Source organism: Tympanuchus pallidicinctus, unplaced genomic scaffold (genome assembly GCF_026119805.1).
Source record: "Tympanuchus pallidicinctus isolate F22 unplaced genomic scaffold, pur_lepc_1.0 scaffold7, whole genome shotgun sequence".
NCBI classification, from domain to species: Eukaryota; Metazoa; Chordata; class Aves; order Galliformes; family Phasianidae; genus Tympanuchus; species Tympanuchus pallidicinctus.
This window is the reverse complement of record NW_026294791.1, coordinates 8,660,821-8,688,724: the sequence shown is the minus strand read 5'-3', so window position 1 is coordinate 8,688,724 and position 27,904 is coordinate 8,660,821. Positions and strand designations below refer to the sequence as shown.

At 43.6% G+C, this 27,904-nt stretch overlaps 2 protein-coding genes across 10 annotated transcripts in view; one reads left to right on the top strand and one right to left on the bottom strand.

The window, feature by feature from the left end:
• Positions 1-28: 28 nt before the first annotated feature.
• LOC128072838 (riboflavin-binding protein) lies at positions 29-12,538 on the bottom strand. 2 transcript variants are annotated; one of them, XM_052667047.1, is made up of 6 exons: positions 12,455-12,538; positions 11,437-11,593; positions 10,526-10,625; positions 9,295-9,423; positions 5,385-5,496; positions 30-1,535 (listed from the first exon to the last, which is right to left on the bottom strand). In XM_052667047.1, exons 2-6 carry the CDS (start codon positions 11,573-11,575, stop codon positions 1,299-1,301), a joined length of 717 nt encoding a protein of 238 aa, XP_052523007.1. In that variant the 5' UTR covers positions 11,576-11,593; positions 12,455-12,538; the 3' UTR covers positions 30-1,298. The 2 variants fall into 2 exon arrangements, with proteins under 2 accessions (XP_052523008.1, XP_052523007.1); XM_052667048.1 differs by lacking the exon at positions 12,455-12,538 and having other exon boundaries at positions 29-1,535; positions 11,437-11,575.
• Positions 12,539-20,416: 7,878 nt separating this feature from the next.
• Positions 20,417-27,904, top strand: part of MAST2 (microtubule associated serine/threonine kinase 2) — a 163,811-nt gene continuing 156,323 nt past the window's right edge. For 2 of the 8 annotated variants that reach the window (XM_052667031.1, XM_052667029.1), the window contains exon 1: positions 20,417-20,730. In XM_052667031.1, the coding sequence (XP_052522991.1) occupies positions 20,545-20,730 (186 nt within the window). In that variant the 5' untranslated portion in view covers positions 20,417-20,544. The remainder of the gene's footprint in view (positions 20,731-27,904) is intronic. The other 6 variants (XM_052667030.1, XM_052667028.1, XM_052667032.1 and 3 more) reach the window with 3 other exon arrangements.

Below are 27,904 nucleotides of genomic sequence, written 5' to 3'. Positions count from 1 at the left end.
TAAGAATTGGCTGGCTGTTCTTTTCAAAATGTAGAAGCAGCAGGTTGAGTAGCCATGAAGTACAGACCTGACGGCGTATCGTTCCAAGAGCAGTTCAGTACCGGTAGGAATTATGCCACTGTTAGCTATAGTGAGAGGCAGAGCTTGACCTGATGGGTCTAGCATTACTACTGCAGCTGTGTGAAACCATTGAAGTAAACAAGCAGTCTAGGGAAGAGTGGGATGGATTTTTAACATTCTCCTGGTGTAAGGGGGGTGCCGAGTCATTGTTTCAGCTGGAGGCCGGATCCTTCCATGTTGTAAGGTGCCGAGCTCCATTGCAAGCATTGAGAGGATGTGGATTTTCACTTGATGATAATGTGAGTCCCAAAATTAAATCCTTTCGTGGTTGCCCTGGTGATACAACTGTGAAAGGCTGTACGGAATGGCATGGAACTCTCTGCTCTCCAGTGATGTCGGAAGAAGGATGCAAGCCTAAGTAAAACCAGCATTTGATTAATCTTTACCTGATGAGTTCCTCTGGGACTGGTGCAGACTTTGGTTTTACTTTGATGGTAGCAGTGATGCTGCAAGCAGAAATACCAATGGGGAAACCCCTCATGTGGGTCCTCCCTGATGTAGAGATTGTTCTGTCTGTAGTCATTCCAAGGGATTCATTGCATTCACAATTATTCTTCACATTCGTGGTGTAGGAGACTTTTGTGCTACTGTAGTTTAAAGTAGAAGCCCAGAGCAGCAGTCTTTGCATTTTGTATACTGGTCATATATGGATGCAGGGATTTATCTAATACACGACAATCCCCTGATATAGAAGTATGTTTTTGGGATACAAAATAGGTACATTTTCAGTTGTCAGTAGCCAGACCTACTGACCTATTTCTGCCTGCAACATTTCTCCCTTGTCTGAGCAGAGTGTGGCACACAGGAACTTGTGACATGAGTGATGATACCTGTGCTAATGAAGGATCCGTGTTGAAGGTTTGGTGCACTACTGGCATGGCCTTGCAGAGTGTCTCACTGTTCCACCTTAAATCAGCAACCACTGCCTGTGCTTCTTGTCTTTGAAAATCAAGCCTGGAAGTTACCTTCAGGCTTCTGATTCAAGTCACAAGGTTACACCTGTGCTAACTTGCCTGGGAGCTTTGTGATGCAGATGCAGAAAAACTCAGAGAAGGATTAATATAGCCAACCATTGATTTATTGAGTTCTCAGAAGTGAGGGATAAGACAGGCTGCTGTGATGCCCTGAGCCCAACCTCCACAATGATTTCTCTCCTCCTGACGTTCACCCACCAAAATTCATCTCGTCTCTTCCCCTTCTTCTTGCTGCAGTGCCTCAAACTTCAGGAGTCTCTTTTGGCAGGAATGCTCCTCACTGCTGCTGATACTGGAGCTTTCCTCTGAGCTTTCGGAGAGGAGATGCTTGATTGCCACCATGTCCTTCTTGTTCATTTGCAAGCAGAGGCAGGAGGATTCGCTGACCTTGAATGATTCCCCCCACATGCTCTGGCACATGTCGGTCCCATTTGCATACATCTGTGTGTAAAACAGGAAAAATACATCAAACACATTTTAAAAAGAATGGAGTTAAAACCGAGTTGTATTAATTTGAGAAACATCACTTTTTTTAGAAATGGTACAAAATTATGAAAAAGTCTGCAGTCATCCACTGTCTTGTACAGCTCTGCACTGTACTTCATCCCTTTGCAATGTTATTTAGTTCCACCACTGGCAGAAGAGCTTTGCCAGTTGTGAGAGCAAGCGATTGCACAAAGTGCAGTGTGATGAACAGCCAGCCCTTTGCTTTCACCCCGGGGCTGACAGAGTAAAGCTGTGTGCAAGAGGCTGCACGACTTGCAGCATGTCAGGGCACTCTGACACGTCTCTGGGTTTGAGTATTGCTGAAAGTGCCAAACCGAGTGTTTTGAAAACTGGACTCTATTGGCAAGCAAGAGGCAGTCAGTGGAGTCACAGCCTGCTGCAGTGCACATCGTGACCAGGCAGAACCTTGCTAAGAGAAGAGGCATAACTCAGAAACTGCTTGATGAAAAGAAGACTTACAGCTGTGGGCCCCGGCCTGCCTCCAAAGAGCTGTATTTATTGCCTCGAGAAATTGTGAGCTGCAGCAACTCTCTGCAGGTGAATTTGGCCTGTTCTTGGTGCTGTGTCGCTTTGTTAGTCCTCTGTCACAGGACCTGTGCAGCCAAACAACAAAAATATTTCTTGTTTGCCAGGCTTACATTGTGACGATCTTCTGTCCTCCCAGCTTGAGTTTTCCTGAAGAGTGTAAGCTTAGCAATTACCATGTTCAGCCACAGAGTGGGCAAGATGTATACTTTATCTTGCCTGCATTTCTCCTGTGTGTTTGTTGTTGAAGTTTGGTTCTTCCTGTTTCTGGAAGGAACTTGAGATACTTCCCAAGTAATGCTAAAAATGGAGTTGGGGGTGGGAGTGATGACAGGAGCAGAAGCCTTAGGAATTAAGGAGAAGAGACTGCTAATGACTGAAACAGAACTAGGGAGCTGGACTGCTGGTCTTGTTGCCAACTGTGTCCCTGAGTCGCTTTGTGAGGATCTCTCAGAAGGAAGCCGTGTTTCAGCTGTGATATCACACGCAGTCCTTGCCTGTGACCTTGGTTCACTATTCCCTTGGCATTCCCTTTTGTGCTGTGATTTCTGCGTTCTGAGCTGGTTTGCCAGTCGCAGCAGCACATATAAAGATCTGTGAATCTTGGAGACAGTGATCTGTCTTCATGGTCAGGAGACTTCTGCATGGAAGGCGTTCTGTGTGCCAACAGTTAGTGATTATAGACTTAAATCTATTATATGGAAGTGGGACTGGGCATCTGTAGTCCTGCGACTGCTTCTGCTCCACATCTTTTCCACAAGTTCTCCTTATGAGATGTATCCTTGTCTCCTTGTCTCCTCACGTGCTAAACAACCCTGGCTGGGTTTTGTGCAGAAGGCAGGTGAGGTGATATACCTTAATCAGAGTTGATTTAGAAATCTATCCAGTGCAAATAATGGAGAATCCATTCTAAATAGCTCCAAAGGCTCTGGTCTGTAATACAGCTTTTTACATCTCACCAGCTTGCTCTATGGATGCTGCGGTTGCTGGAGGACTGTGAAGGTTGGTCAGTGCACTGGGAGAGATGCGGGCTCAGAAACAGACAAGTTGCTGCATCTGGTTCTCCCCTTGCTCTCCTTTGGGCAGCCAGATCTTAGCTGTTTCTTTCCAGCTATTCCTGTACTTTCAAGCAGCATGAGACATTTTCTTCCAGCTCCTGTACAGATCCTGCTTTTATCGGGTCGTGTGAGAAAATATTTAAAAGCTGTTATGAGTTTTCTTAGGTCCATATGCAGGAGTCATGGCTACGTCCTATTAGGTTCCACAGGGTCTGTAGCACACATTCGTGCTCTGATACTTGTTAAATTAGCCATTTAATTTTGACATTCCTCCAAACTTTGCTTAAAAATCATAGCATAGCCAGAATGCTGCAGCAAACAAAATGTGCCCATTTAACAAAAGCGTACTTAAATTATTGCTTCTGATTGTTCAGCTTCTTGGCCGCTGTTCTGGTCTGTGCATTAACATCACTTGGGAAGCACTCTGCTGGGAGAAAAATGATAAAATGTGCAGGCCAAAACTGGCTACGGTCCACGTACATTCTTAATACTCTCACTTGTTCCAAGTAGTCCTTGCAAACACTTGCATACGTCACGCGTAGGACTGCTGATTGCTTCTCTGCATTTGCTGAGGGCATCAGATGGAAGCATCTGCCCACAGTGCCCTGACATGGGAGAACCTTTGGGGCCTTCCAGACGGCCGTAACGTTCCTTTCCAGGAGTTGAGTGCAAAGCAAGTGACTCCAGTGTTTGCGTGTAATTTCATTTTCATACGGGAAATATGTTGTTGTAATTGCTCTGAAGAAAATAAATATTTATTCATACTTACCATGCGGGCCTATTTTTGGTAAAAAACATGGGCAGTGTTGGGTGTGGTTCCGCTTAGTTTAGGAATAGCTGCATCTGCCTTCCAGTGATAAGACCTCTGGATTTGCTGCGTGGCTTTTTTCCCAGCCGATGGTATATTTTCTTTAAGAAATATTTACATGGGGGTTTAAGTTTGAACCTTCTACCTCTGGACTAGGAACAGTTTAAACAGGGACTGAAGATTGTTTATGGCAATTATCATTTTGCTTTCATTTCATCTGGAGCTACTGATGATTTAGCATATCTGCAAAGCTAAGCTGCGAGTTTCCACAGGCCGTTTGGTTTTTGGCCATCTTCCTGGCCCTGCTGATCAGTGTCACTGCAGAGCAGACACAAATCCCGGACTGTGACTTACATCAGTCGCTGAACAAACTTCTGGATGTACACGAATTTGTACAGATTTCAAAACAATCCATTTGGGATCTGTGCAAGATGTGCTACCAGTCCCTAAGAACTGCACTTAAGTTCTGTTCACTTCTTTAGTTTGGACTGGATTTACAGACTCAGTTTAACTGTTAATAATGTTCCAATAAGTGTTGTGGTTTTGAGCTGTATAATCTAGCCTTGATCCTACACATATTTGAGTCACTTGAGAAAAATCCCCCCTGACTCTTGAAGGCCTGTGAATCAGGTTCCAGGCAACTTTGGTCCCATCAGTCTTTTAATTTCTCATTTTATACGCTTTTCTTCATAATATCAGTTATCCCAACCATCAGAAAGTCGGGATGGGCTCCCAGAAGGCTTCTCAGTGCTGCTTTTTGACTAACAGATTTGAAGAGAAAAAAGCTACCTGTGTCTAGCAATTGGCAGACACAAAGGAGAGCAGCAGAATTATGGTAGGTCTATGGAGAGTAAAAGGGAGACGATTAGAAGACTGCAAGGACTTAGGGACTTGAAGTATGGAGGACTCAAATGTGACAACGTCAGATAGAGGGGAAGGCAAGGATGCCTAATAAGTAAGAAAACCTTGGAAGTTCCTTAATGACCTGGGAACCTGCTTCTCAGTGTAAAAAGGCAGAGGTGTGTAAAGCTCTACACCGTGTGAGAAGTTTTATAAGATAAATTCATTGCCTCTTTCTGTTACATGATCCAGGTTCCTTTATCTTTTATTTTCTGACCTCTGCTGTGGTTAATGTATCAGTTCTGCTGGAACATCTTCTGTTTCACAAGTGGTATGAATAGTGATTAATTAGAAGTGTGTTTATTTAGTGAGAGATCTACATAAAATGCTTTGGAAACTATATATTTGAGAAATCTGGTGGTAGGTATAGGTATAGCTTGAAATTGTTGAAATAGAAAATAACTCAGATATTGCATTTTAAGCCCACATATTCAGGAAAAAGAAAGTACTCAGATTATTTATTTAGTGCCCCAACTGGCCGTGTTTTCTTACCTCCCTGTATGGCATGCATTTACTCTTACAGTGGTTTTCTCCTCTTTCATCCCGTTCCCAGTCCGTCAGCCAGTTATGGGCACAAATGGAATCATCTTTGCAGGCTTCGTACCTTCATGGAGATCAGTGTGGAAGATACAATTATTTTCCTTAGTGTTTTCCAGTGAACTACAGGGATTCAACTTGAAAAGCCCCTGGGCTGCGCTAGTAATGTGTGCGGTCACACAGCGCTCTGTGTCAACTGATCTTCAAGAAAGGTGCATGTGAGCTTAGCTTGGATGTACATAAACTGAACCAGATAGGAAGGCCTAAATCCCAACGAAAACTGAGCAGATCAGCCATGGCATTTCATGCTCACAGGTTTAAGGAGGTGGTCTGTGTTCTGGGAAGCAGCGTTCATTTGCGGTGATCTGTTCTGCTTAGTGAAGTTTGCTGACGTTACTGGGGAGAGGGAATGCTGTGTGGAGTTTAATGAGTGCTGACCATCAGTGCTGTGGCGTAGCACAGGTATCCTAAGTGTGAATTGGCACTCGAGAGAGAAGTGGGGGAGATTTATGAATTACTGTGGGAAAGGATGGGTGGTAATTCCTGAGCATGGGACAGCTATGAGAACTGCTCAGTGAAATAAGGAAGACCTATAAGCAATAAAATCAGATAAGCTAAAGCCGTCAGCCTCAGAACGTTTTCAAAGAAGTTAAGCTTGAAGTGCAGGAGCAAAGATAAATGCTCTGTGAGGTGTGGGGTCTACGATTTTAAATTTAAAGTGATTTTTAAGTTGTAAGCAATAAGGTGAAGAGAAGCTTGTAAGTGGCCTGGAATCACTAAGGTATGCAACTGGCTGTTCTATGTGATGAGAGATCTCCTGACCTACCCATCGCCTTACACCATTTTCTTTTGGCTTTTACTTTGGCTCAAATCCTTAATTTGTTAAGGATCTCTTTCTGCAGATCAATTAACATCTACTCAGACTTTGTCTCCATGGCTTGGGGCAGTCTATTCACACCAGAAACTGGGAGTGCCAAAAGCATGAGGCATAGCTTTCAAAAAGTGCAAGTAGCGTTCATGATAATTAATGCTTTGGGGTATATTTTATGTTTTTTATTTTTAGTCTTCAGGGTCACGTTTACCAAAATGACTTTGATGTCACAAGGACAGCAGACTTATGTTGTAAAATGAAACACGAGGCTGTCTCATAGTCACAGAACTGCAGGATCTGGACATTGTAATACATTTGAACGTGCAAGGTAAGAAGGTGCACATCTGCAGAACTGTCACTGCACAGTGCCTGGAAAATGAGCTCACAGGCAGCACAAGTTGTTGCTCAAGTACAAGCAGGAATTACAAGTGAGTAGACTACGTGCATTTGAGCCTAACCTTTTGTACTTCTTATTGCAGTGGCAGACAAAGTGATTTTAAATATATTTGCAGTGCACACAGAAACATTGTAGTAGGACTGAAAAGTTCCTGCTTCTCATTTTCACATTAAAATCAATGTTTGAAGGTCAAGACCTTTGCTGAAGCTTTGATCAGGTGAGAAGCTGTGATTCAGTGACCCAGCCCAATGTGTTTCCTGACTGGGATGCTTCATGGCTGCTCCACAGCGCTGCTGGCAGGTGGGACAGGTGCAGGAATGGAGGAGCAAGGTTGGAGTTGAGGGGAGGGCAGAACTGCTTTTATTGTTTGGTTTTTAAATTAGTGTCACCTGCAGTTATACTTTTCAAACTTAAGAGTGTGTATTTCAGAGTTTGACTGAACTGGGGTATCCATGTTATATCTCTGGCTTGCTTGGGAATCTGAATTAAATATGATTATTAAAATATTTATATTTTTATTCACTGATACCTATTGAATTGTTGGGTGAGAGGTTTCCTAATTACAATTATTTCCTGACCCTGTGGCTCGCTACACAAGAAGGTAGCAAGGCATAATTCTATTTTATGGGTTTTTCTTTCCCTGTGGAAGTAATTAAGAAGCTAAGTTCATGACAAATCATGACTTCTGATAAGTTTGATTTTTCTGCTGTCCAGAAACCCAAAAGTAGTTTCTTCAGACATTAATCGTAACCTGTGAGAATCTTGAACATGAATATTTAAAATACCCGCTCCAAATACACCAGCTCCCTGTGCACTCTGGGTGGGGTATTTTTATTTTGAAGCTTTTGTCTTTTAATTCTTTTTATAATTAGCTGTTTCTCTGTGAAATGGCCCGGGGTCACCTCACAGGTGGGTCAGACAAGGGCAGGGATAGGGGCTCTTTCAGAAGCAATAGGTTTTAGAGCTAGTGGGAGGAAGCAATTCTAAGACAATAGGAAGAAAAGGAAGGCCCCAAGCCAGTCAGATGAATTTCTTTTAAATGAAGTCGCTGCTCGTCAGAGCCCTCCGCACATTGCTGGCCACAAAGCCGTCCGGCATGCAGCAGCACACTGACGGCACTGGGGAAAGTAGGTCACATCACCAGCAGTGCTGAGCTCGCTCCGATGAATGGAGCACACACACAGAATGTTACTTTAGATCACCAGAAAGGATCGGAATTCTGGCCAAGCTCTTCTCTGGCCTCGGGCCTTAAGCAGGGTGAGGGAATGGGTTTGACATTGGGTCAGGCAGGCATACAAAGCCGCGTGCACAGTGATGGCTCGTCTTCACGTGTTTGATTCAGGCCAAGCATCTGTGACGCCGACAGGGGCAACGGATCATTGTTCAGTGTTTGCTTAGAGCTGAGCCTTTTCCCTAACAGGAAAAGGAACTGGTTCTTTGTCCCTGTGCAGCAGCTCTCAATCACATACACGAATACTTTAAAAGTTAAAAATGCTGTTTACCTGGAGGTTCTGGTAGTACCCAAGCAATACTGAGGGTTTTATGATGTAATATTGATCCACGTGTGCACGGGTATAAATCTCATAGGGACTCAGACGGGTTTAAACCAATTCATCCTTGTGAGAAGGATTTGAAGTGCGTGCAAAGTAAAATTAAGTCCCTTTCCTTTCGTTGCTATATTTTCTCTGAATGTAGCAATTTGCTTTGTGTGCTGTTCCTGATGTAGATTCTATACTTACATTGTTTCAGGGTACATTTGCCTTAGATATCGGTGTTCAATTACTTTGCCTGCGTTTTAAGGCCCACTGGGAACTCTGTTGCTTTAGTATCCAAATGTTTTCACCTTTCAGAAATATTTAGTTTGGAGGTTTGAGATTCTGAGTGCTGAGATACAATGTTCCTACTCCAAGACTAAGGACAAACAGGTGCTGCTACATATTTTGCACTCAAAAAGTAATTTGATTCCATAATGCTATATTTTGGGAAACGAAGTCAAATGCTGCTCTGCTCGCTGGTTACTGTTCTTGTTTCTCTGAAGCTCGGGCTTGTAGAAGTGTTGTTAGAGACAGGGACACAAGGAAAGAGTGAAGGGTAAGGATGAAAAACTTAGAAATGAAGCTCATTTGTTATATCTATTAATTGAGAACCACATTGCAAGCGGCTGCTTCCATGATTTCACAATGCCTTTTTAATACACATAGATGTGCTGTATCATAATCAAGTATTTAGACTTAAAATCCCACCTGCACAAAGCTGAGCTGTGGAGGCGGGAGTTCGAGCAGCAGCGCAGTGCCCTCGTGGAGAGCAGCGTGGCGCTGCCGAGTCCCTGGACTGGGACAGAGAGTGACTCCGTCCTGCTTTCAGCTTGGGACATTATTATTGTGCAGGGCAGCAGCTTAGCAGAGGAAAAGGTAGAGATGGCAAACTAGAAAGGAGCAGGAGGAACAGGCGAAAAGCTTGACAAGTGATACAGCACTATGGAATCTTGTTGCTCATTGTTTGGGAAGGCCGTGCTCCGTCCACCTGCTCTCTCTGACTCCTGAGTACTGGGCCTATTAAAGCTAAATAAAGACATTTTGATAACGATTAGAACCTACCAGTCATCACAGAAGCTTTGGCACAGTGGAACAGACTGAATAGCAGCAGTATATCTGGGATTGATCCAGTGAGCAGCGTGTGGAGAACACCGGTAAAAGCACTCGATTTTCTTTGTGAAATCTTCACAGCTGTTGTGGGTGAGAAAAGCCTCAAATAAACATGTTGCTCAGTGTTAAGGCTACGACTTCAATTTTCTAGACCTGCTTTGATGTGGATGCAGTACTACAGACTAGGAGAAAAGCAGAAAAGTTTCATTTTGCCCTGTTTGTATCATTCTTTTGCTATTGTGCACAGACTCTGGCTGCAATTACCACAGCCCACTAAAGAGTGCACAAATGTTCCCATGCGTATTTCAGCCCTATTTGTGTAGCTTTTCCATAAACTTTTGGGGCCTTGAGTTTTCCTGGCAGAAATGACTCAAGACAACAATAAAACGTAGTTTAGAATTGTAGTATAAAATATTTTCTAAGCTGTAGTCTAACAGTTTCACCAATCTTTATATTTTCCCACAGCCCAGCTGAAATTGCTTAAAAACAGTGTTGCTGCTCTTCTGGGAGTGGCAGGCAATAGCTGTGACTTCCACACATCTGTTTTTGCTTAATTGTTTTGTACTTTCATTCCTTTATTTCTCTAACTTGCCCTGTTTCACAGCTCTAGCATCTAACAGGGTGTTAAGAACCTGAATTATGAAGACGTTCTCCTGTTCTCCATGGTTACCAAATGGAGTACAAGGCTACAAGATCTTTTATTCTAAATATTCAGATATTTTTATTTCTGGTCTCCTGTGCATTTTGTTTGGAAGATATAATCATCTGGTGGATCTGCTTTCTCAACAGAGAGGAAGAAGCTGATCTTTTTGACTGGGGTTTGCAGAGTGTGCACTCACTGGGACGTGATGGTTGCTGTACAGAGGAGCAGCACACTCACTACCTGCTGGGTTTATGACTGCTTCACATTGCCAGATCTGGTTCTATATTGAAAGCAAACTTTAACAAGCGTAACTCTTCCTTGAGAAAAAGGCATAAATCTCTCTGCACAAAAAGTCTGTACTTAAGGATTCATGGGCTTTTGTGAGGGGGGAAAAAGAAGAGCCAGATGTTGCTCTGGTGTAGAGGAGAGATGATGGGGAGCGTAGGGCCAGCCCATCTGCGGGCAGTTAGTGCTGGCCGTGTGGCTGCTACAGCATAGCTCCAGAGAAGCAGGACACAGACAACATCAAAGCTGACTTACGATTTACTGAGCTGCCCACATCTGTTCCAGTAGCTGTTGCTTACTTTAATTACTGGGGAATGAGCCAATTGCTCTGTGAAGTTTGCATAGCAACAGGAAGCTGTTAGGAATGAAACAAAGATCTTACAGTAAGGATTTTTTTGAACACTCTGGAAGGCTTAAAATATAAGGTGAATCTCTTTGGTCCATAACGTGATGAAGTCTTTTGATACTAAGCAAAAGATGCGGCCGAGCTCTGATGTTTTAGTTTTTGGAAGAGCAGTGTGAATGCTAAGTGGGAAAGACTGGCATGAACACTGCTTTGTAAAGGTGTGTCCAGGAAGCCCCGTGAGGTTTACTGCTGCTCTGCTGGATGTTATATGCTGATGGGTGGTAATTTTATAAGTTACCAAGCAGGAAAAGAGAACTGAAGAACTGTAAAAAATATTGCTATAGTTTGCTCAGTATGAAAGTTTAACCTTCTGCAGTTTGTGTGGAAAACGACAGGCAATTGCAATCTGCTACAATTAATTCAACACTGCTATTTTTAATAATTTACTGGGGACAATAGTTAATTCACTAGTACGATCAAGAGAGAAATATGTTTTAAGTATTTTTATACTTCATGACAATAGGCTGAGTCCATCTCTTCTGTAAACCTTTTAAAGCAGATAGAGATTCCAGAAAGTAAACTGCGTAGGCTTTTTAAACAGACAGTGGATAAAGCCAGTGGGAGTTCTGCAGCTGACTTTGTTAAGGACCAGAGTTTACTCTTGAGTTGCATGCAGCAAAATGACATTGAGGGGGGTTTTTCAAATGCAACTTATACTGCATCTAACGTATCTCTCAGAAGCTTAAGAATGGCCAGAACAATCAGTGTGTACAGAACTGGACTTCTAGACTAGCTGCAGCAAAAGCTAAACCACTCTTACATTCAGAATACAGAGTGCATTCATGCATGTTTGGCTCTGGGCTTGGCTTCGCTTTGTGGGTGTCCCCTTCCAGACATCCGTACTGCTGGCAGGTAGATGATGTGATGACAGCAAGGAGGGTGATGGCAAACCGCAGCATTGTTGTTCAGTTCTTTTCCTATATGGAGAGAAGTCTTTACTGATATCCTTTAATTATAGGAAAACTCTTGATAGTAAGAAGAGCTGCTGTAAAAAAGCTGCATATATATACGACTAAAATATGCTCAGGAGATATATACATGTAAATATTAGAACACTCATTCTCCCTTTCCTTTGCTTATGTCTAAACACTTATCCTTCTGCCACGTCTTTCCAATCTTTGGTGGCCTGTGAAAAAGCATTCCTTCAGGCTGTATGTTACAGTTTTCAGTATTTAAGAAAAGGTTTTTAAATTTCTCATGCACATATGAATTTACCATCCCACTGCTGCACAGACTGGAAGATAAGATTGATCAGCTCCTAAACTTACTGAGTTCTTCTGTGCACTGGGAAATGACCCATTTAATTCCAATGCTTCTGTTTACAGAATTGACAAGCTAATAGTAGGATGTATAGTGTATATAGTATAAGGAAACACTTGAGCTGGATAAATTGTGTAGATAAGATGCCTTCATGGAGGTTATGCTCACTTGTACCTAATAATCTGATTGATTGTTTTCTGTCTCTTTTGTAGAGTTCAGTCAAAAATGCAAGATAAAAACCATTTTATCTGCGAGAATAGAGCTTCTGTAAGTACAGATTGCATATCAGTGAGTTATACAGATAAATCTAGAACCTCCTACGTAAATAACTGCATAATTCTTTATGGTGTAGTTAATTTAACCTTTAATTCTTTAGTTAATTATTCCTGATGCCTTTTTGGAAGAGGTTTGCCTGAACAAGAACCGCAGCTCCTCTCCTTACCTAAACTTTTCGGAGGCAAAGAAAGCAACGTGTTACAGAAGAAAACCGCCTGTACGATTTCTCAGTAGTTTCTCACCTCTTTTGCTGCCTTCCGGGTGAAACTTCTCCCTAGAACAGAAGCACAGTGCATTGCTCTGCTGCTTTCCACTTTATATACCCGCCATCTGGCATCAGCACTCCAGAATTTGTTTGCCCTGCAGAGTTCCTTGACCCTTTGAAATGCTAACATAGATTTATCTCAAAAGCAGATGGAGTGACCAGCACATAATGCCCTTTTATTGCTTGCAAATGTGGACATAATGACCAGGAAAGTACATAAACTAGAATTAGAAAAACAACAGCTCTCCAGTGTACCAAATACAACTACCTCCCATCCCCTGCCTGATTTTGCAATGATTCCTTTTGCTATAATTGTTAGATTCATTTCTACCACAGCTCGATTGGGCTCTTATCACAGATTTCACTGAATTGGAGACATTAAAAATGACACTTCGTATTTCAGCCTGACTGGCTTAATCTTAACTGTAAATATATCAGTTTGCTTTGTGTTACTCAGTAATTTTACTGCAGCCCCTGAAAGAGAATTGGTCTCCTGATTCTCAGGCCTTTGCTCTTTGTCCAGAAGATTCCTTTTTCAGCCTGCTGCTGTTTGCCCTTCTTGCTCTACCTGCCGTATTTGTGCTTCCCAATGGGTGTCTCAAGCCCAAGGAAAAACTGTTGTGTGAACCACTGACAGCAGCTGCAGACTGGATTTCCTTACAGAGTGTGCTTTCTGCAGAGGGGATTCTGCATCTGAACATGAACCATCACAGGAGGCAGATGTGGTGATTACAAATAGGTGCACTTACTTTGATAGGTTAAATCTCACCGAGCTCCCTAACTAGCCGTGCACCACTGATTACCTTGCAATTATTTAGGTGCAAATGGAAAATAGCATCTCTTGTTTCTGTTTTAAAACACAACAGTGGTTTGTCAAGTAGTAACTGTGGGTCAGTAATTACAAACCTTTTTTGCTTGAATAAAGCAAACATTGGCACAGTGGAAGTGTGGAATGAATCTCGCTGAGCAAACTCACAGTGAGATAATGATCTCTGCTGAGCTGTAAGCACCAATTCCTATTCTGGCTGGAGCCTTCCTTGAGGCAAAAGTGCTGCTGTCTTTAAAACTGATTTTCAGATCAGTTGAAATCCCAGGGCTTTCCATTTTCCAGAATGAATCTAAATAAGACAAATGCAAAGAGACTTAAGTATAGGAGAAATTGAAGTAATACCTTACTGCCTGTGCCTTCGCTTCATGTGGCTTGATCTTGTGCTGGTTGAAATTAATGGGGCTCCTTGCTGATTTGTAACCTAAAGGACTTGTGCATACTGCTTGGTACTGAAATCAGTGTATTTGTACCAAACAAAGACCACTGTGCCACATCAACATTCCGTTTCAACCTGAGGATGAGTAGCTGTGCTGGCCAGCCTGGTGAAAAGCACGTTCTGCTCCTTACTGCTTGCTCTGTATGAAATGTATTCATGCTTGTAAAGGTGTTAGCAGCCAGGAGGTTTCTTGTAATGCCTCTGTTTGTGGAACTGACATACAAATTATATTAAGCTATAGGAGACTGGGATCTTTTTCAAGCTTTGAATACGAGCCAAATGGGACCACTTGCTGGGAGATTAGGCAGAATTTCTAGCAGCAGGAAGGAAAATTGTCATATGTTTGTGATTTCTCAGACTTGGCTTTGGTTAACAATAGATGTAAGCAGACTCAGGCACAGGAGCTTCTAGAGATCTCAGCCATACATCATCTTGATCCTTTTTTTTCTTATTCTGAGTAAGAAAAAGTCTCAGTATAAGACTGTGAGTCATGTATGGAGAAATTTATCATAGAATGTTTCTTATTGCTTTCCGTACTTGAATGGATTATTATCTTCATTTGTTAATGCTGAACTTATTTTCAAGCACTCACTAATATTCTTGTACTTATAAAAGCCCTGTTACTATTTAATTTTAACATTAATGTCATTGCCTTATGAACTTATACTGATCTTCTCAAAGTTTTTATATAGTGTTAAAGCATGCATGATGCTAAAGGTAGCCACAGACAGTAATTCTGGTGCTGTTACATTAAATTACCATTATCACATAATCATCTGATGGTCTGATAATGGCCAGCAGAAGGATGTATCCATTCCGAAATCACAGGCACAGCCATGTGAGCTCTCAGCTTGCCTGCATAAATTCCTCCTGCAAGAGCCACCATTGGGTAATGAGGGAAGAAAAGGGAAAAGAAACAGAGGGACTCTAGCTAGTTGCTAAGTTCACAGCTTCTGGCCATTGAGTTAGTATCCATGTCAAACTGACATCTTCTGACTCAACACAGTGATCCCTTTTGAGTGAGTCAGAGCTCTTTAATGGGTGAAGTAAGCTTTCATGGTTTGTAGAGTTAACAAAAATATAAAAACTGTAGTGCTGAAGGGAAAAATCGTTTGTACTTTTTCCCTGTGACAGCTGCCAGATCTGTTTCCCTCCTTGGCTTCACGAAGGTGTAACAACACTGTGGCTGGAGTGAGATGGAGTTTCACGAGTGTAAATTGGAGCATTTGGCCTATTGCAGCTTTATTACATATGGTGATGTGTGCTAATGAAATTAATCTGCTGCTTCCTCACATCTCAGTGGGAGTCTGCAAACTTGGAAGTGTTTTTCTTGTTAACTAGCAGGAAATGCAATGAAGAACACAGGTTGTTTCCTAACTTCATGTCAATCCTGAAGCTCCTTTGCAGAACTGCACTTCATGTTGCATTAAGTGCCATATTATTTGCTAACTAGTGAAGAATATATCTTGACTTTTATTTTGTTAGACTTCAGAACCGTGGGTTCGTATCCACCAGTCTGCTGAATGCATCCTGTCACAAGTCAAGCTGAATGCCAGAGGAGAGGCTCCAGATGGACTCAGTCTGGCACTCCTGGCTCCAGGAAAAAAAAAAAAAAGGCTGAGATCAAATCTTAACGCTACCAAATTTAAGGTGCAACTTATTTCTGTTCATTTCAGCAGGGCCAGTGTTTTTCCTTAAATTTTGTTTGTGTAAGAAATATAGCACAGCATGAAGTCAGGCTTACTTGCTTTATTTCGAGTACATGAATGTTGCTGTGCAAGTTCCCCAAAAGAGCACAGGAATGACAAAATCACCAGTACTTTTATATAACCAGGAGAATGAGTCAGTGGAAAAACAAAAACAAAAAGCAAACCCAAAGTTTTAATGCATAGTGTGTTTAAAAAACACTCACAACCCAAACAACAAAATTATCACTGTAAAAATGTTACTTCAAGCCCTTATGTTAGTTTTTTTTCAGAATGAAAAGGGACAAAAACCTACTTATTTTAGCTTATTGCTAAGTTGAAAGAACCTCTTGAAAGCATAACTGAATGCTCTTCCTTTGCTTTACTCTTTCATTTGCCTTTCACGTTCTGTTGGCCTGTTACCACGGGGTTCCTGGATCCACAAGCAGTTGTTGCAGCTTTTTACATCTCTTTATTCTTTTGTTCCAAAGAACAATCTCCGGCTTGGATAGCTACTGACTGACTGCGTGCTGTGCTGTGATCTCTCCCAAGTGACAAAGAAAACGCAGTCCAGTTTGGCCAATGCTCCAGAAGTAACCAATTGCAGTGCTGTCCCTGATTTAGAACGTTAATATTGGACTGAATTTTCTACAGCTACTTGTGTGGTGAATTGATTTTTAGGGGAATATTTTTTAATTTAGTCTTAATTGTAGGTGCTTTTATTATTGTGAAGAGGTAACGCTGGCTGGCCCTGTAAAGCAGCGTGGTGTTGTGAAATGTTTGGTGCCAGTGCTGGATTATGGGTGGCCGCATCCCACAGCCCCATTTTGTGCCTTCGTTCTTTACTGCTCCTTTCTGGGCACTGTGCTGGCACAGCCCGGTGGGGTTGTGCTCCCAACCAGGTGGGGAACTGATCCAGCAATAGAAATGTAGCAATTATCCCGCCTCCAGTGCTGCTAGCCAAATCAATTTCCCAGTCCACTTTATAGCGCAGCTGTGGAAACAGTTTGTTGCTGTGAGGAAAAGGGCGGTATATCACAGTGAGGGAGACAAACAGTGGTGGGTAGGACTGGCAGTACTTCAGTACTTTTGGTGGAACTGCCAGCCTCTAAGCCCCATTGTGTTACTGTTCTGTTTTTTTTCTTGATTGGTACATTGAACACCTTGTAATCAAAACGTAGAGCCAGGCCTACAAAGGAAACAGTGCAAACACAAGGTAACAGTGAGATCATACTGGTCAGCATGTTAAAAGGCAGTGACAGGAAACCACAGGATTAATCATTGCTGAGCTTTTCCTGTTAACATCAGAGCAGGGATGAGTTTTAAGTAGGACACGGTTGAGGTCAGTGGGGTGTTTCTGCAGATTTCTGTGAGGATTGACTCCCGTGCATGACTTATTAGTTCTAGAAAGCTTTACTCATTGCCCTGTGCATCTGTCCTTAGAAAACTGACCACAGCACTCTTGGAAAAGGTATTTTTTCCCAATGCCTTTCTTTACATTTGCACTTCTCTCTGCATCTCTCGAATGGCACCTCTCTCTGTTTATCACTCAAAACCTTTCTTTTCCAATCCCTTTGCAGTTTATGGACACCCTTTTTATCTCTTCTTTCAGTAGAGACAGGTTAAGTCTCTAGAAATGTTGCAATTCAAGCTTCCACTGCACACCTGCTGGATTTCAGTGGCTTGCTTTCCTGTGTATGGCATCTCATATCTGCAAGGTTATTTCCTTAAGTAGCAGAGAAATTATGTGTAATTCTCACCTGGTCCCCCTTAAAACTCATCTTTGTTTGGGTGCCCAAAGAGGGTGACAGCAGTTAGAATCTGATGCTGCTCCTGCTGGCCAGCATCTCTGTCCCCTACATGCTTCTCTTTCTGAACCTTTTAGAAATACACAAAATATGCATGTTTATACACATGTAATTTGTATTCTGTTAGCCCTAGAGATAACAGCTCAACTGTGGCAATTGCTGTAAAATCAAGTCCAAGCTGTCTGTGAAGGCAGCATATTCACTGATTTCTTTCTGTCTCTTTAAAGCTGTGATGTGTTTGATGAGTTTTTGTTGCTAAGAAATGCTGTTAACTTAGAGAGGGCTTAGTGCATTTTAACTAAAATTAATGAGCTTTTAACTCATTGTATATATTTGTATATTTACATGTTCTACTCTATATCAGATGTAAAATGGTATCTAGAACAAGATACAACAGAACAAAGCTGTCACTAATGACAAATTGCATCACTGCTAACAAGTATAGATGTTCTTCACAGTATATAATGAAGGAAAATAACATTTGGAAAAGAAATCGTATCCTCTTATGTCTGGTCTTTTGTTAGATACAGATCTTGAAATTGCCATCCTGGACCTGGTTGTCAGTTTGTTTACTCCATTTGTCAGTACTGGGGACAGAGTAATGCTCTTGGTTTCCAGTGAACACACAAAATCTGTACAGCGTACTCTTACTGAGTGATAAGCCTTTAAGAAATTCCTTCCTAACCTTTCTTAATTCAGTGATTAACTTGTGCCCTGAAACATGTGTATATCTTTTCTATAATAGGTGTTCTCCTGTAACTATGAGTGTTTTTATTAATTACACAAATGCCTAATATAGGACTTCTCAAATAGCACACCTCACTAGATTCAGATCATTAATAAATTTGGCTTGGGTTGTGCCAAAGCCTCAGATTTTAAAATTCTCCTGCATTGTTTTGGAAAACCTTGTCTTTCTTACCATTTGTCTTACCATTGCTTAGGTAGCCTGGCAGAGCTGGGATTGGTGTCTTGCTTTTTGCTCAAGAAGTGATGCATCATTCTATAAAGATTATTTGATTAGTCTTAGTTAAACCTTTCCTAGCAAATCTTACTCCTCCTGCAGTTTATGTAACTCCTTTTTTACCCTTATTTCTTGGTTTGTTCACAACTGGAAAAAAAAGAGGTGTCTGAGGAGAGCCAGCATGTCTTCACTAAGGGCAAATCATGCCTTACAAATTTGGTGCCCTGCTATGATGATTGGTGGGTAGGGGGAGAGCAACTGACATCATCTACTTGGACTTCTGCAAAGTATTTGACACCATCCCACATGATATCCTTGTCTGTAAGTGGAAGAGACATGGATCTGATGGATGAGCAACTCAGTGGATAAGGAATGGCCTGGATGGCTGTGCTCACACAGTTGTGGTCAGTGGCTCAGTGTCCAGGTGGAGACCAGTGATGAGTAGTGATGCAGGGACTGATGCTGGGACCAGCACTGCTTAACATCTTTGCTGGTGGCACAGACAGTGGGGTGGAGTGCACCGTAAGCAAGTTAGCTGGTAACACTGAGCTGTCTGGTGTGGTGGCCATATTGCCAAACCTTGACAGGACTGAGGTGGGCCTGTGCTTACGTCATGTTCTTCAGTTGTATCCTGCTGCTTTTAAGTGAATCTTGAAAAAAGAATGTTACAGAGGTGGTTAGAAAACCAGACGGGAGTCATCTTAACGATGTGTAGCGTACATAATTACTTGTCATTACTGACATTCTATGCAGCTATAGTACAGCATATCCCAAAGTACTGTGCTGTCTTACTGCCACTGCCAAGCATTGGTATTGCAGTGTAAAGACCTCTCTGTGAATTCTGTATCACTATCAGAAGGTGTGTGATGGTTTAAGGTGCAGAGCAGCTACAGCCATTTCCTCCACCTCACACAGAACAGAAATACTGAGTGAAGGGAATGCTTCCTGGATAACACAATTCTATCTAACTTCTGGACTGGAAAGGCATGTTTAGGCATCTTAATGGGGAGAAAAAGGAAGGTGGAAGCCAGGGAAATTTAGTATCTGGAACAGCAAAGAGAAACAGAATTAATTACTAGCTAAGTATCTGTAAGTGTGCCATGTAGGCTCTCTGTGATCTCTTGCTTTTGTGCTGTCAGTCAGTCTTGGTAATGTGAAGAATCAGCCCCTTCAGAAATATGTATTAATTACTCTTGTACTTTTTTTAAGCATTATGGAGCATCTCTGGAGACAAGGCTTTGAGCACAGGTGTGGCTCTGCCTCATTCACCCTTATTCTAGGCTAAGCCTCTCACAGTTATGCTCAGTTGAGAAAAAAGGCTCAGGAAATGGCTCCAATGGAGAAGTCAGGCAGTCGGGTTGGTTTGTGGATCTGGAGTTTAAATAGGAAAAATATAAGAGAAGCAGTAAGATGAACGTTTTTTTCCTATTCATTCAACACGAAAAAGCGCTCATTTCCTTTTGTTTCCAATATCTTGGAAAGGCATTTTGAGTCCAAAGCGCTCCCCAGGGATGAAGCTGAGAAATAAGGAGTCTGAAGCAAAGTGACCACAAACCTCCCAAGCAAAATGAGAGCCCAGATGGCTTCTTGATGTAGGGTGGTTGTTTCCCAGCAGTGTGAGGATGCCGACTGCTTAATATGAAAGGGAAAAGAAAGGGGATGATTTTGAAGTTGCTTTTGTGAAGCACAATGCAGAAAGTGCTAACTTACACCCTGGGGAAATAACCTGTAAAGGCAAGAATACAGAGCAGGTGTGAATTATTGAGACGAAATGCGATGTGATGACAGGCACTGATGGCTGCTGCAGGTAACGCTGCACGCTTGTCTTCGCTGCTGAGATGGTGAGCTGTCTGCTCCCTGCCGCCATCTCACTCTAAATGCTGGAGTGCAGAAGGCAGGCTCGCAGCCCCGTGCTCCCGTGGCGGTGGTGCTGCGTCTACAGACCGCGGCCCGACTTAGGCGAGCGATGCCACCGCCTGCCGCCGCTTCCCCGGCCTCGCGCCTTCCCGCCCGCCCCTCGTGCTAAGTCTCGCGCTCTCCCCTTTCGCCCTTCTCAAGTCTCGCGCCTGTTCCCGTCGCGAGGCCGGCGCTCTCGCGATAGCAGCGGCCGGCGGGAGGGCGGGCGAGCGGATGGGGGGGCGGCGCCGCGGCGGCCGCAGCGCCCGCGCTCTCTGACAGGCGGGCGGCGGGAGCGGCGGCGGGCGGGCATGTCCCTCCGCCCCGCGCGCAGGTGGCGGCGGTGGTGGCGGCGGCGCCGGTGGCGCCGCCCCGGCTCTCCGTGAGTCCATGGCCGGCTCCGAGCAGCGGGAGCCCCGGTCGCGCCGCTGAGCCGAGGAGCCGCCGCCGAGATGAGGAAGGGCCGCTCCCGGGGGGACAAAGCGGCGCCGCCGCCGCCTCCGCCGCGGAGAGAAGCCGGGCGGGCGGTGGCCGCCAGCGCGGCGGAGCGGAGAGCCGGCCTGCCGGGGGGCGGCGGCAGGAAGGAGCCCGAGGACGCCAGGGCCGCGGGGGCGCCCGGCCGGGAGGCGCCGGAGAGGGTAAAGCCGGCGGCGGGGCCGGGCGGGGGGCTGCCGGGTGCCGGGCCGTCGCCGTGCCGGCGGCCGCCCCGCGTGGTGCTGCCGCCCTCCGGCGCCGCGGCTGCCGCGGGGTGCGGGGCCGGCCGGGAGCGGGGGCTGCGTGCTGCCCGCGGGGAGCCCCGCCGGCGTCCTCGTCGCGCTGCGGTGGACGTCCGCGGGACGGGAGGGTGGAGCCCGGGTCGGAATTGGGGCTGGGTGGGCGAGCGGTGCGGGGGGCGGCTGGCGGGGCGAGGCGAGGCTGTGCTGACAGCTCGGCTGGGTGCTGTGCTATGCCGGCTGCTGTATCGGTGATAGGTCCTTCCTCGGCACCTCCTGTCGGTTGCTTCTGATCATCTCTTCAGTGATGATGCGGTTTTTTCGTGCTTATCTGTCATTTAACGTCTTTATTTTTAACACGAAAAGTGATATATTTAATACAGGTAGAGAAAAATGAGAACATTTACACAGAATCATAGGTCAATACACGCACTGTCATAGGTTTCATCCACACCAAAAAATGTCAGTTCCCTATTTAAGGTTTTGGGGATGAGAGACCCAGCAGGGCTTGAACTTTGCTTTGGAGATGTTTTGATGTTCCTGGATTTACAGGGGAGAGAAATGAAGGTGAGATTTAGCAGTTGAAAAATGTAGTTGGCAACTGATGAAGAAATTAACACAAAAGTAAAAATTCCCTCGTTGCTTTATTTTGCCTTTTTTTTTTTTTTTTTGGAGCAAGATGAAGGCCTATTCTTGGACACCTTTGGTGGAGGAGGGGTCTTAAATTTACATTGTTATGGCAGATGTAGCTCCAGGCTGAAACAGGAATACCTCTATAGTTGTGTTTGAAAGCCCCATTTGTCAGTTGTTCAGTTGTGAGCCTTCCTCCCCCAGATGTAGCTGCTTGGCAGGACTCTGCTTACTGCGGGGCTGTGCCCATGGCAGGCTGCTCTGGAAGCCCCAGTGATGGAACATAGTTTGCCATGCTCAGAATCAGTCCTGATGTTGCAGAAGAAAAAAGGCTGTTAGGATTCTTAAAAACCAAATCCTGCCTTCAATTATAGTAGGCTGGTATTTCAGCTTTGACTAATGGGTGCCTTTTGAATATAGGCTCTTCTCAGACTGGGCTCTGGGAGCAACCAACAAAAGGAATAAGTAAAAACTGAAGAGGTGACAGCCTTCTGCTCCAGTCGTATAACGGTTGGTGGAACTGCTGTACACAACAGCAAGGTGTTTGCTGTATTGTTGTGACCCTGGGTGTGATTTTGACATGGAAGTTGACTCAGAGTGTTTACAAACTGTATGCAGAGTGCACTGCATCGTGTTGTGTGGAATGCTCAGGAGGCTTCATCAGAACGGCATTAATGTGAAACTGGAAAGGCTGCAAATTCAGAAGTGCCAGTGTTTGAGACACACAAACTTATTGAAGGGGAGAAACTGGCAGTATGCTCTTAGCTCAGGTGCTCTGACTGAGGGCTGATTTGACTTGTAGGAACAGATTGCTGTTCTGGCAGATAGCTGGTGTGATGGGAGGTACCATTTGGAAACCTAGTCAGCCTGTGCAAGAACCTCGCAAACTCTAGAGGATGCCCTCTCATCTTTTCTCCCCGTATTTATTCTATTTGAAGTGGTAGAGGTTCTGTAAATGCACTGAGCAACTTGCAATAAATGGATCTGTTGAGCAACATCAATAAACAGGTCAAAGAAGCCTTCTCGCAGAGTCTGTCTTTAATCTCAGCAGCTCAGTATGTAAAGGTCAGGAGTTGCTGGTGCAGAGGGTGCTGGAAAGACCTTCCGAGGTGCAAAAGATAGCGATGTTTTATTTCCATCGATGCAACTAGACAAAGCTTTCCTTTGGGGCCACTTTCAAGCAGCCGTTGTGTCCCAGGCCCACAGCAGTGCACGTGGCTGCAGGGAGCTGCTGGCGGCGAAGGCAGGTTTTGCTGCGTGTTCACCATGCAGTTTCACACGTTTGTGGTTGGGAAACACTAAGCTACTCTCAGCATTGGAAAAAGTACTTATCAGACTGTGACCATGGTAGTTAATCGCTGCGCTGACCTTCTGGGCCTTTGAACAGCCGATCCTTTAATGTGCTGTGCTTATAGATCCGCCCCGTACGCACAGTTAACGTTTCCACTTCTTTCTTTTTGACTCACTTACGAACGCTATGCTGGCCGTACTCGGTCACAGTACAGAGCCCGCTAACCTGTCTTTCTGAGCTGCCAAAAGCAGATGCTTAGAGAAGAGCACAGTGTGTATTGAGGAAATACCTTTCCCAGCCTCCAGCAATTTGTGGCTCTCAGATTTCCGGGACTAGAGGTGAGATTTGTTTTTAGTGCCCCCAGTGGGTTTTTTCTTCTGTGAGTTTCTCCAATCGGTGTTTGAAGCCGTGTGTACTTGTAGTGTCCGCAACATCCTGCAGCTGAGTGTTGTATGGCATAAGCACGACCTGAGTGGAAAAATCTCCTCCTCTTGTTTGTTTTTCAATTTCCCACCCCTTTGTTTCATCCTTGTGTAGTTTCACCGCTGGAAGAAGCGTCGAAAAAGAGAATCTACGTTCTTCTGTTTTGCTTATGCACTGATAACTCTTATTTACCGATCCATCCCTCGTGTGACATGCTGAGGAGGTTTTGCAAGAAGTGACTCTCTTCTTTCCATTGTCCTTACTGATTATTTTGCATCTTTTTCAGCTCTTCTTAGAGACAGTGATGCAGGGATCAGAGGAACAGAGTTGGGGTTTGTTACGTTTCATTCTTTAATCTTTTAAGTTCAGAGTTCATAATTGTGTATATGAACTCAGGTGCTTTTTTTTTTTTATTACATCTGCATAGCTGCACTGATCTACATCTAATCTTATCTGCTGTTTTACATCATGATACTTAAGAACTATCATTAAGGTTGACTTCAGATCCTTGGCCATCACTTCTGCAACCTTGGAAAACTGAGTAAACCATGCTGTAAATGTTACACTTCTTTGCTACGTCTTCCTTTGCAATATTGAAGGTATTGATCCCAGAACAGATCCTTGCAGGGTTCTGCTAACAATCCTCCTTTTTTATGGAAAGGCCGTTTGCTCCAACCTCTTATTTCCTATCTGGTAATCAGCCAGTTAGTAATTGAGTTGTGCTTCTCATCCCATGGCAGTTAGGTATCATTGCCTGGTGGCATCTTTGTCAAACACAGCCCACCTGGATTTCTGTAAAGGATCAACTTCATCCTCATGTATTTGCCAACTGCACTGAAGGAGAAAAATGGAGTTGAGGTGAAAGTTAACATTGGTTGAGATGGATGACAGTTGCCCTCATCCATGGCATTAAATGGTATTTAATAAGTATTTAAACATTATAAGCGTTAAATTGTTTCTATACCAGGCTTCCATAGTTTGATACTTTGTGATATTCGCCATGAGAGATCCTGCATGCAACATAGTGCTTGGCAGAGTTGCTTTTATGATTGTTTTCTACTTCAGGTAGAAGTCAAGGATCAAAGTTCTCTTAGAGAGGAATATTTAATGTTCAGAAGACACGACTCAAGGGGCTTCTGATGAAGGTACACGAGACCACGTTTGGTATGGAGAGGGCAGGTAGCAAACAGCAGCTGAGTGTTTCCATTAATATTGAGTTAATCAGACTTAAAAAGAGGTGGGCCTTCTTGCGAAAGGCAGTGAGCAAAACCATTGTTTTGCCTCTGGAAATTATGGATGGAGAAAACATTCGGAGTTCAGGTACTGTATGGGGAATATGGTGAAGATTATTGAGGAAAACTGAACTGAAATTAATTGGCTGAGGGACTGCAAGTTGTAGAGACAGCGTTCTGGGTGGAACCTTGATTTTGTATAAAGCTGAACTCGGCTGCTGCTGACCAGGAGTTGGGCTGAAATGTTCCAACAGTCAGGACTCTTCTGCTACGTGTGTTCGTTGTATGGGAGATGTTCAGTTGAAGCCAGCAGGTAAGCTATATACAGAATACAGAGTAAGATGGAAAACCTCTTCAGTCCTGTTTAGTTTGATGTCACCATGCTCCTTGCTGTGGCACAGTTGTCTGTCTCCAGCTGTACATGTTGGGGTGGCTAAAGAGGTTGAGACCTTACCTGTTCCTCAGCCTGCACACTTTCAATGTTACAGTCATTTGGAACTGTAGTGCAACACACTTTTAGAGTGTAGCAGAAGCATTCCTTTCTCTTCCTGTCTTTGCAACTTTGTAGTTGTGTAGGTTCTGCAGCCACAGTGGGTTGTTGTGGCCGTCAGTTGTGATTCCTCCATTTGCTTAGGCTGTGCAGCTTTCCTGAGAGAGAAATTAAAACAACTTAGAAATTGATCTTATCTTAAGCTTAGATCATGGTGTATCTGTCACCTCTTCTAGAAAGCTCTGCCAATGTTTAATTATTCCTGCAGTTAGGAAACTAAACCACATCTTATTTCAAAGCTTGTTTTGTCTGACATCCAACTTTCAGCTGTGGAAATATGCCTGTGCTAGCATAGGCATTAAAAACTCTATTATCTGACATGTTTTCCATGTATTAACTATTTGAAATGTAAAATCTGGCTTCAGTTGGAATAGAAGATGATGAGTTCCTTTGCTTTAAGCTCTTTGCACTTTTCCCCCAGTTGTTCTTGGAGTGGGTGCACCAAAAGTGGGCAACATTCCGCTGGCAGCCTCCAATATCCAATGCTCACAGACAAGTTACTTCTCAACTGTTTGATATCTGTCTTCTTACATTTCCAGGGATTGCATTGCCACAGCTGGGTGTATCATATGGGGGAAAGTTTTGTAATGTCTACGTGGATATTTCTAATGCCTGTTTTCAGGAACTTGCACAAATCATTCCAAGACTACTTTTAAACATTAAGTTAGAAAGCTTCTCTACTGCTTTCATGTTGTCTTTTAGGGAACAAAGTATCTTTTCCACTGTCTTCTCATCCTGTTCATTCTTTTGGAAAGCAGTCAGTAACCAGCAGGGAGAAAGAAACTGGCCAAACTCCGAGTCCTACTCAGATTTGTTTTGCCTCCACAGCTGCAGATGAGCTGTTGCCATGCTTTCCTTATTGTGGGGCAAGCCTGGAAATTGAAGACATCTTTCTTTTTTGTCTTACTCAGAAATGATGGTTCAAATGTAGTAAGTGTTCTTGCTCTCTTTTTTTCTTTTCCATCTAGGTATCTTCAGGGCTATTGAAGGCAATACCTCTGTTGTGATGAGCTCTGTATACACTGCCTGTCAGTTTGAGATTCATTGGTTATATCTGCTGTGAGTCGTTCTTTTTGCATGATAGGTGAAGAAGCAACTTTTTGGGGATGGTTGGTGCTTTGCTTCTGAGCTTTCTGTACCCTTCTGTTTCTCGGGCTGCTGCTGAGAGCTCTGCTGCAGCTGCTGTTGTGCTGTCAGCTTGGGCCCTGCGGTTAACAGCTCACAATGCTCTGCATTCTGCCTTTGTGTCAAAGCACAGAAACTGGGATGAAATTTAAGAAGGTGAAAGTTCTGTTTTTTTCCTCAGAATTCGGGTAAACAACCAAATGGACCTATCATGAGAACGCAGGTTTTAGTATTCAAATTAGAAATTCCTTAAAGGCAAATATAGATTAAAAATAGCCTAATATGTTTCATCTACATTTTTGCTCCATCTTATCAATAGAGGGGAGGACTTCCGCTGAGTTCTGGGAGATCAGCAACCATCTGAGATCCTCCCAGCCTCATATTTTGGGGTCTTCCTGCTATTTAGGGCTGATTAGAAGACAGCTCTGTCCTGTGTCTGTTTCATCAAAGAAGCTAAAGAAAATACTCGTGGAAGACTTTGCTGAAGACTATCAAATCATGAGCTGTCACTATGACTTACCATTAAAAATTCAGAGCTGCTGCTTCTAGACCTCAGACTTGCTCTCCCCTTCTTCCTTTCTTTGCCATCTTATAGCTCTTTTTCTAATTTCAGTAAGAAGGCGAAACAATTTTGTTTTTCTGAGAAGGTACCAAGTTCTGGCCCATTTAGCTTCTGATACGGTGATCCAGAGTGCATCTTCTTTCTGTGTTTGATTGACAGGCATTCTTAATTTAGCTTGGAGTTTAATTTCTTGTACTGATCCTTTTCTTCCTTGGTTTAAAAAAAAGCACCAAAAAGGTAGTGAAGATGCCAGAGCATTGCAGGTGAAGAAGGAACTGCTCCCTGTGATGTATATGATTCACTTTTCTTTTCATTTTCCTGAGGAAGCAAGAACAGAAGGTAAAAAGCAAACCCCTTCGGTTCTGTAGGTATGCCTCACTGCCTTCTCCAGATTTGTGTTGATGCCACAGCTACTCCTGTTCAGTGCCTTTGTTAGTCTGGGTTTTGCTTTTTTGTATGTTGGTCCGGCAGCAGTGGCAGCTGCTGGCAACGTATTGCTTGGTCTGAATTCACCTGTGTGCTTCTACTGATGTCCAGAAGTAAGGGAAAAAAAATCACTGAGGAAAAGGCTCATCTAAAATCAGGCAAAGGGGAATGGAGTCAAGTGACCAATTCTGTAATGGGTTTGTTAGCAAAATAGAGCCAAAGGGCGTATGGCTCTTTTCTGGTGTGATGCCATAAAAACATAATGTTTCTCAAAGTTAAATATTAATGGAAAAACCTATGATATGTTTCTATAATCAATGTATAAGTAGGTGTTTCATCACTGCATAGATGATTTGGCTTGGCCACGTGAGATTTAAATTTTCCGTCACTAGTGAAGAAAAAGAGCAAATCTTGTGCTTTAGGCACACGAATGTCTTGCATATTAAAACAGCTAAGTGAGAGTGGAGGGATGATGAGTATGTAGGTGTTCACATTGCTGACGGTTTGCCTCTGGTTACAGCAGTGCCCTGTGTTTGCTGTCTGAGAGGAGCATACAAATCAGTGAGCCAGGAGAAGCCTTCTGTCAGAAGGGGATGGATTTGCTGTGGGAGTATTTGTTGTTACCATCATACACCACTATGAACTGGTACAGAGCAGTAGAAGATCCAGGGCTTGAGTTAGGCATCTGCAAAAGCCTGAAAGACTGTGTAGGAAATATTCATGACGGTATGCTTTGAGAAACCAAATAACACCTATGTCGTACAGTCTTACACTGCTTGATTTCCACATCAGATTATGTCATGCTGTGGTGTCTTTCTTGTGGTGATGTGGTACTGTTTGAAGCCTGATCAAACTGCTGC

Bases quoted from the DNA above. Each gene is read 5' to 3' on its own strand.
- LOC128072838 (XM_052667047.1), bottom strand. From the start codon at position 11,575: ATGCTGCGGTTTGCCATCACCCTCCTTGCTGTCATCACATCATCTACC. The intron at 10,626-11,436 runs GTAAGAGTGGTT...CATTCCTAACAG, and splicing joins ATGCACTCTGTATTCTGAAT to CTTCCTGTTGCTATGCAAAC. The intron at 5,497-9,294 runs GTAGGTTCTAAT...ATCTCCATGAAG, and splicing joins CAAAGCTTCTGTGATGACTG to GTACGAAGCCTGCAAAGATG.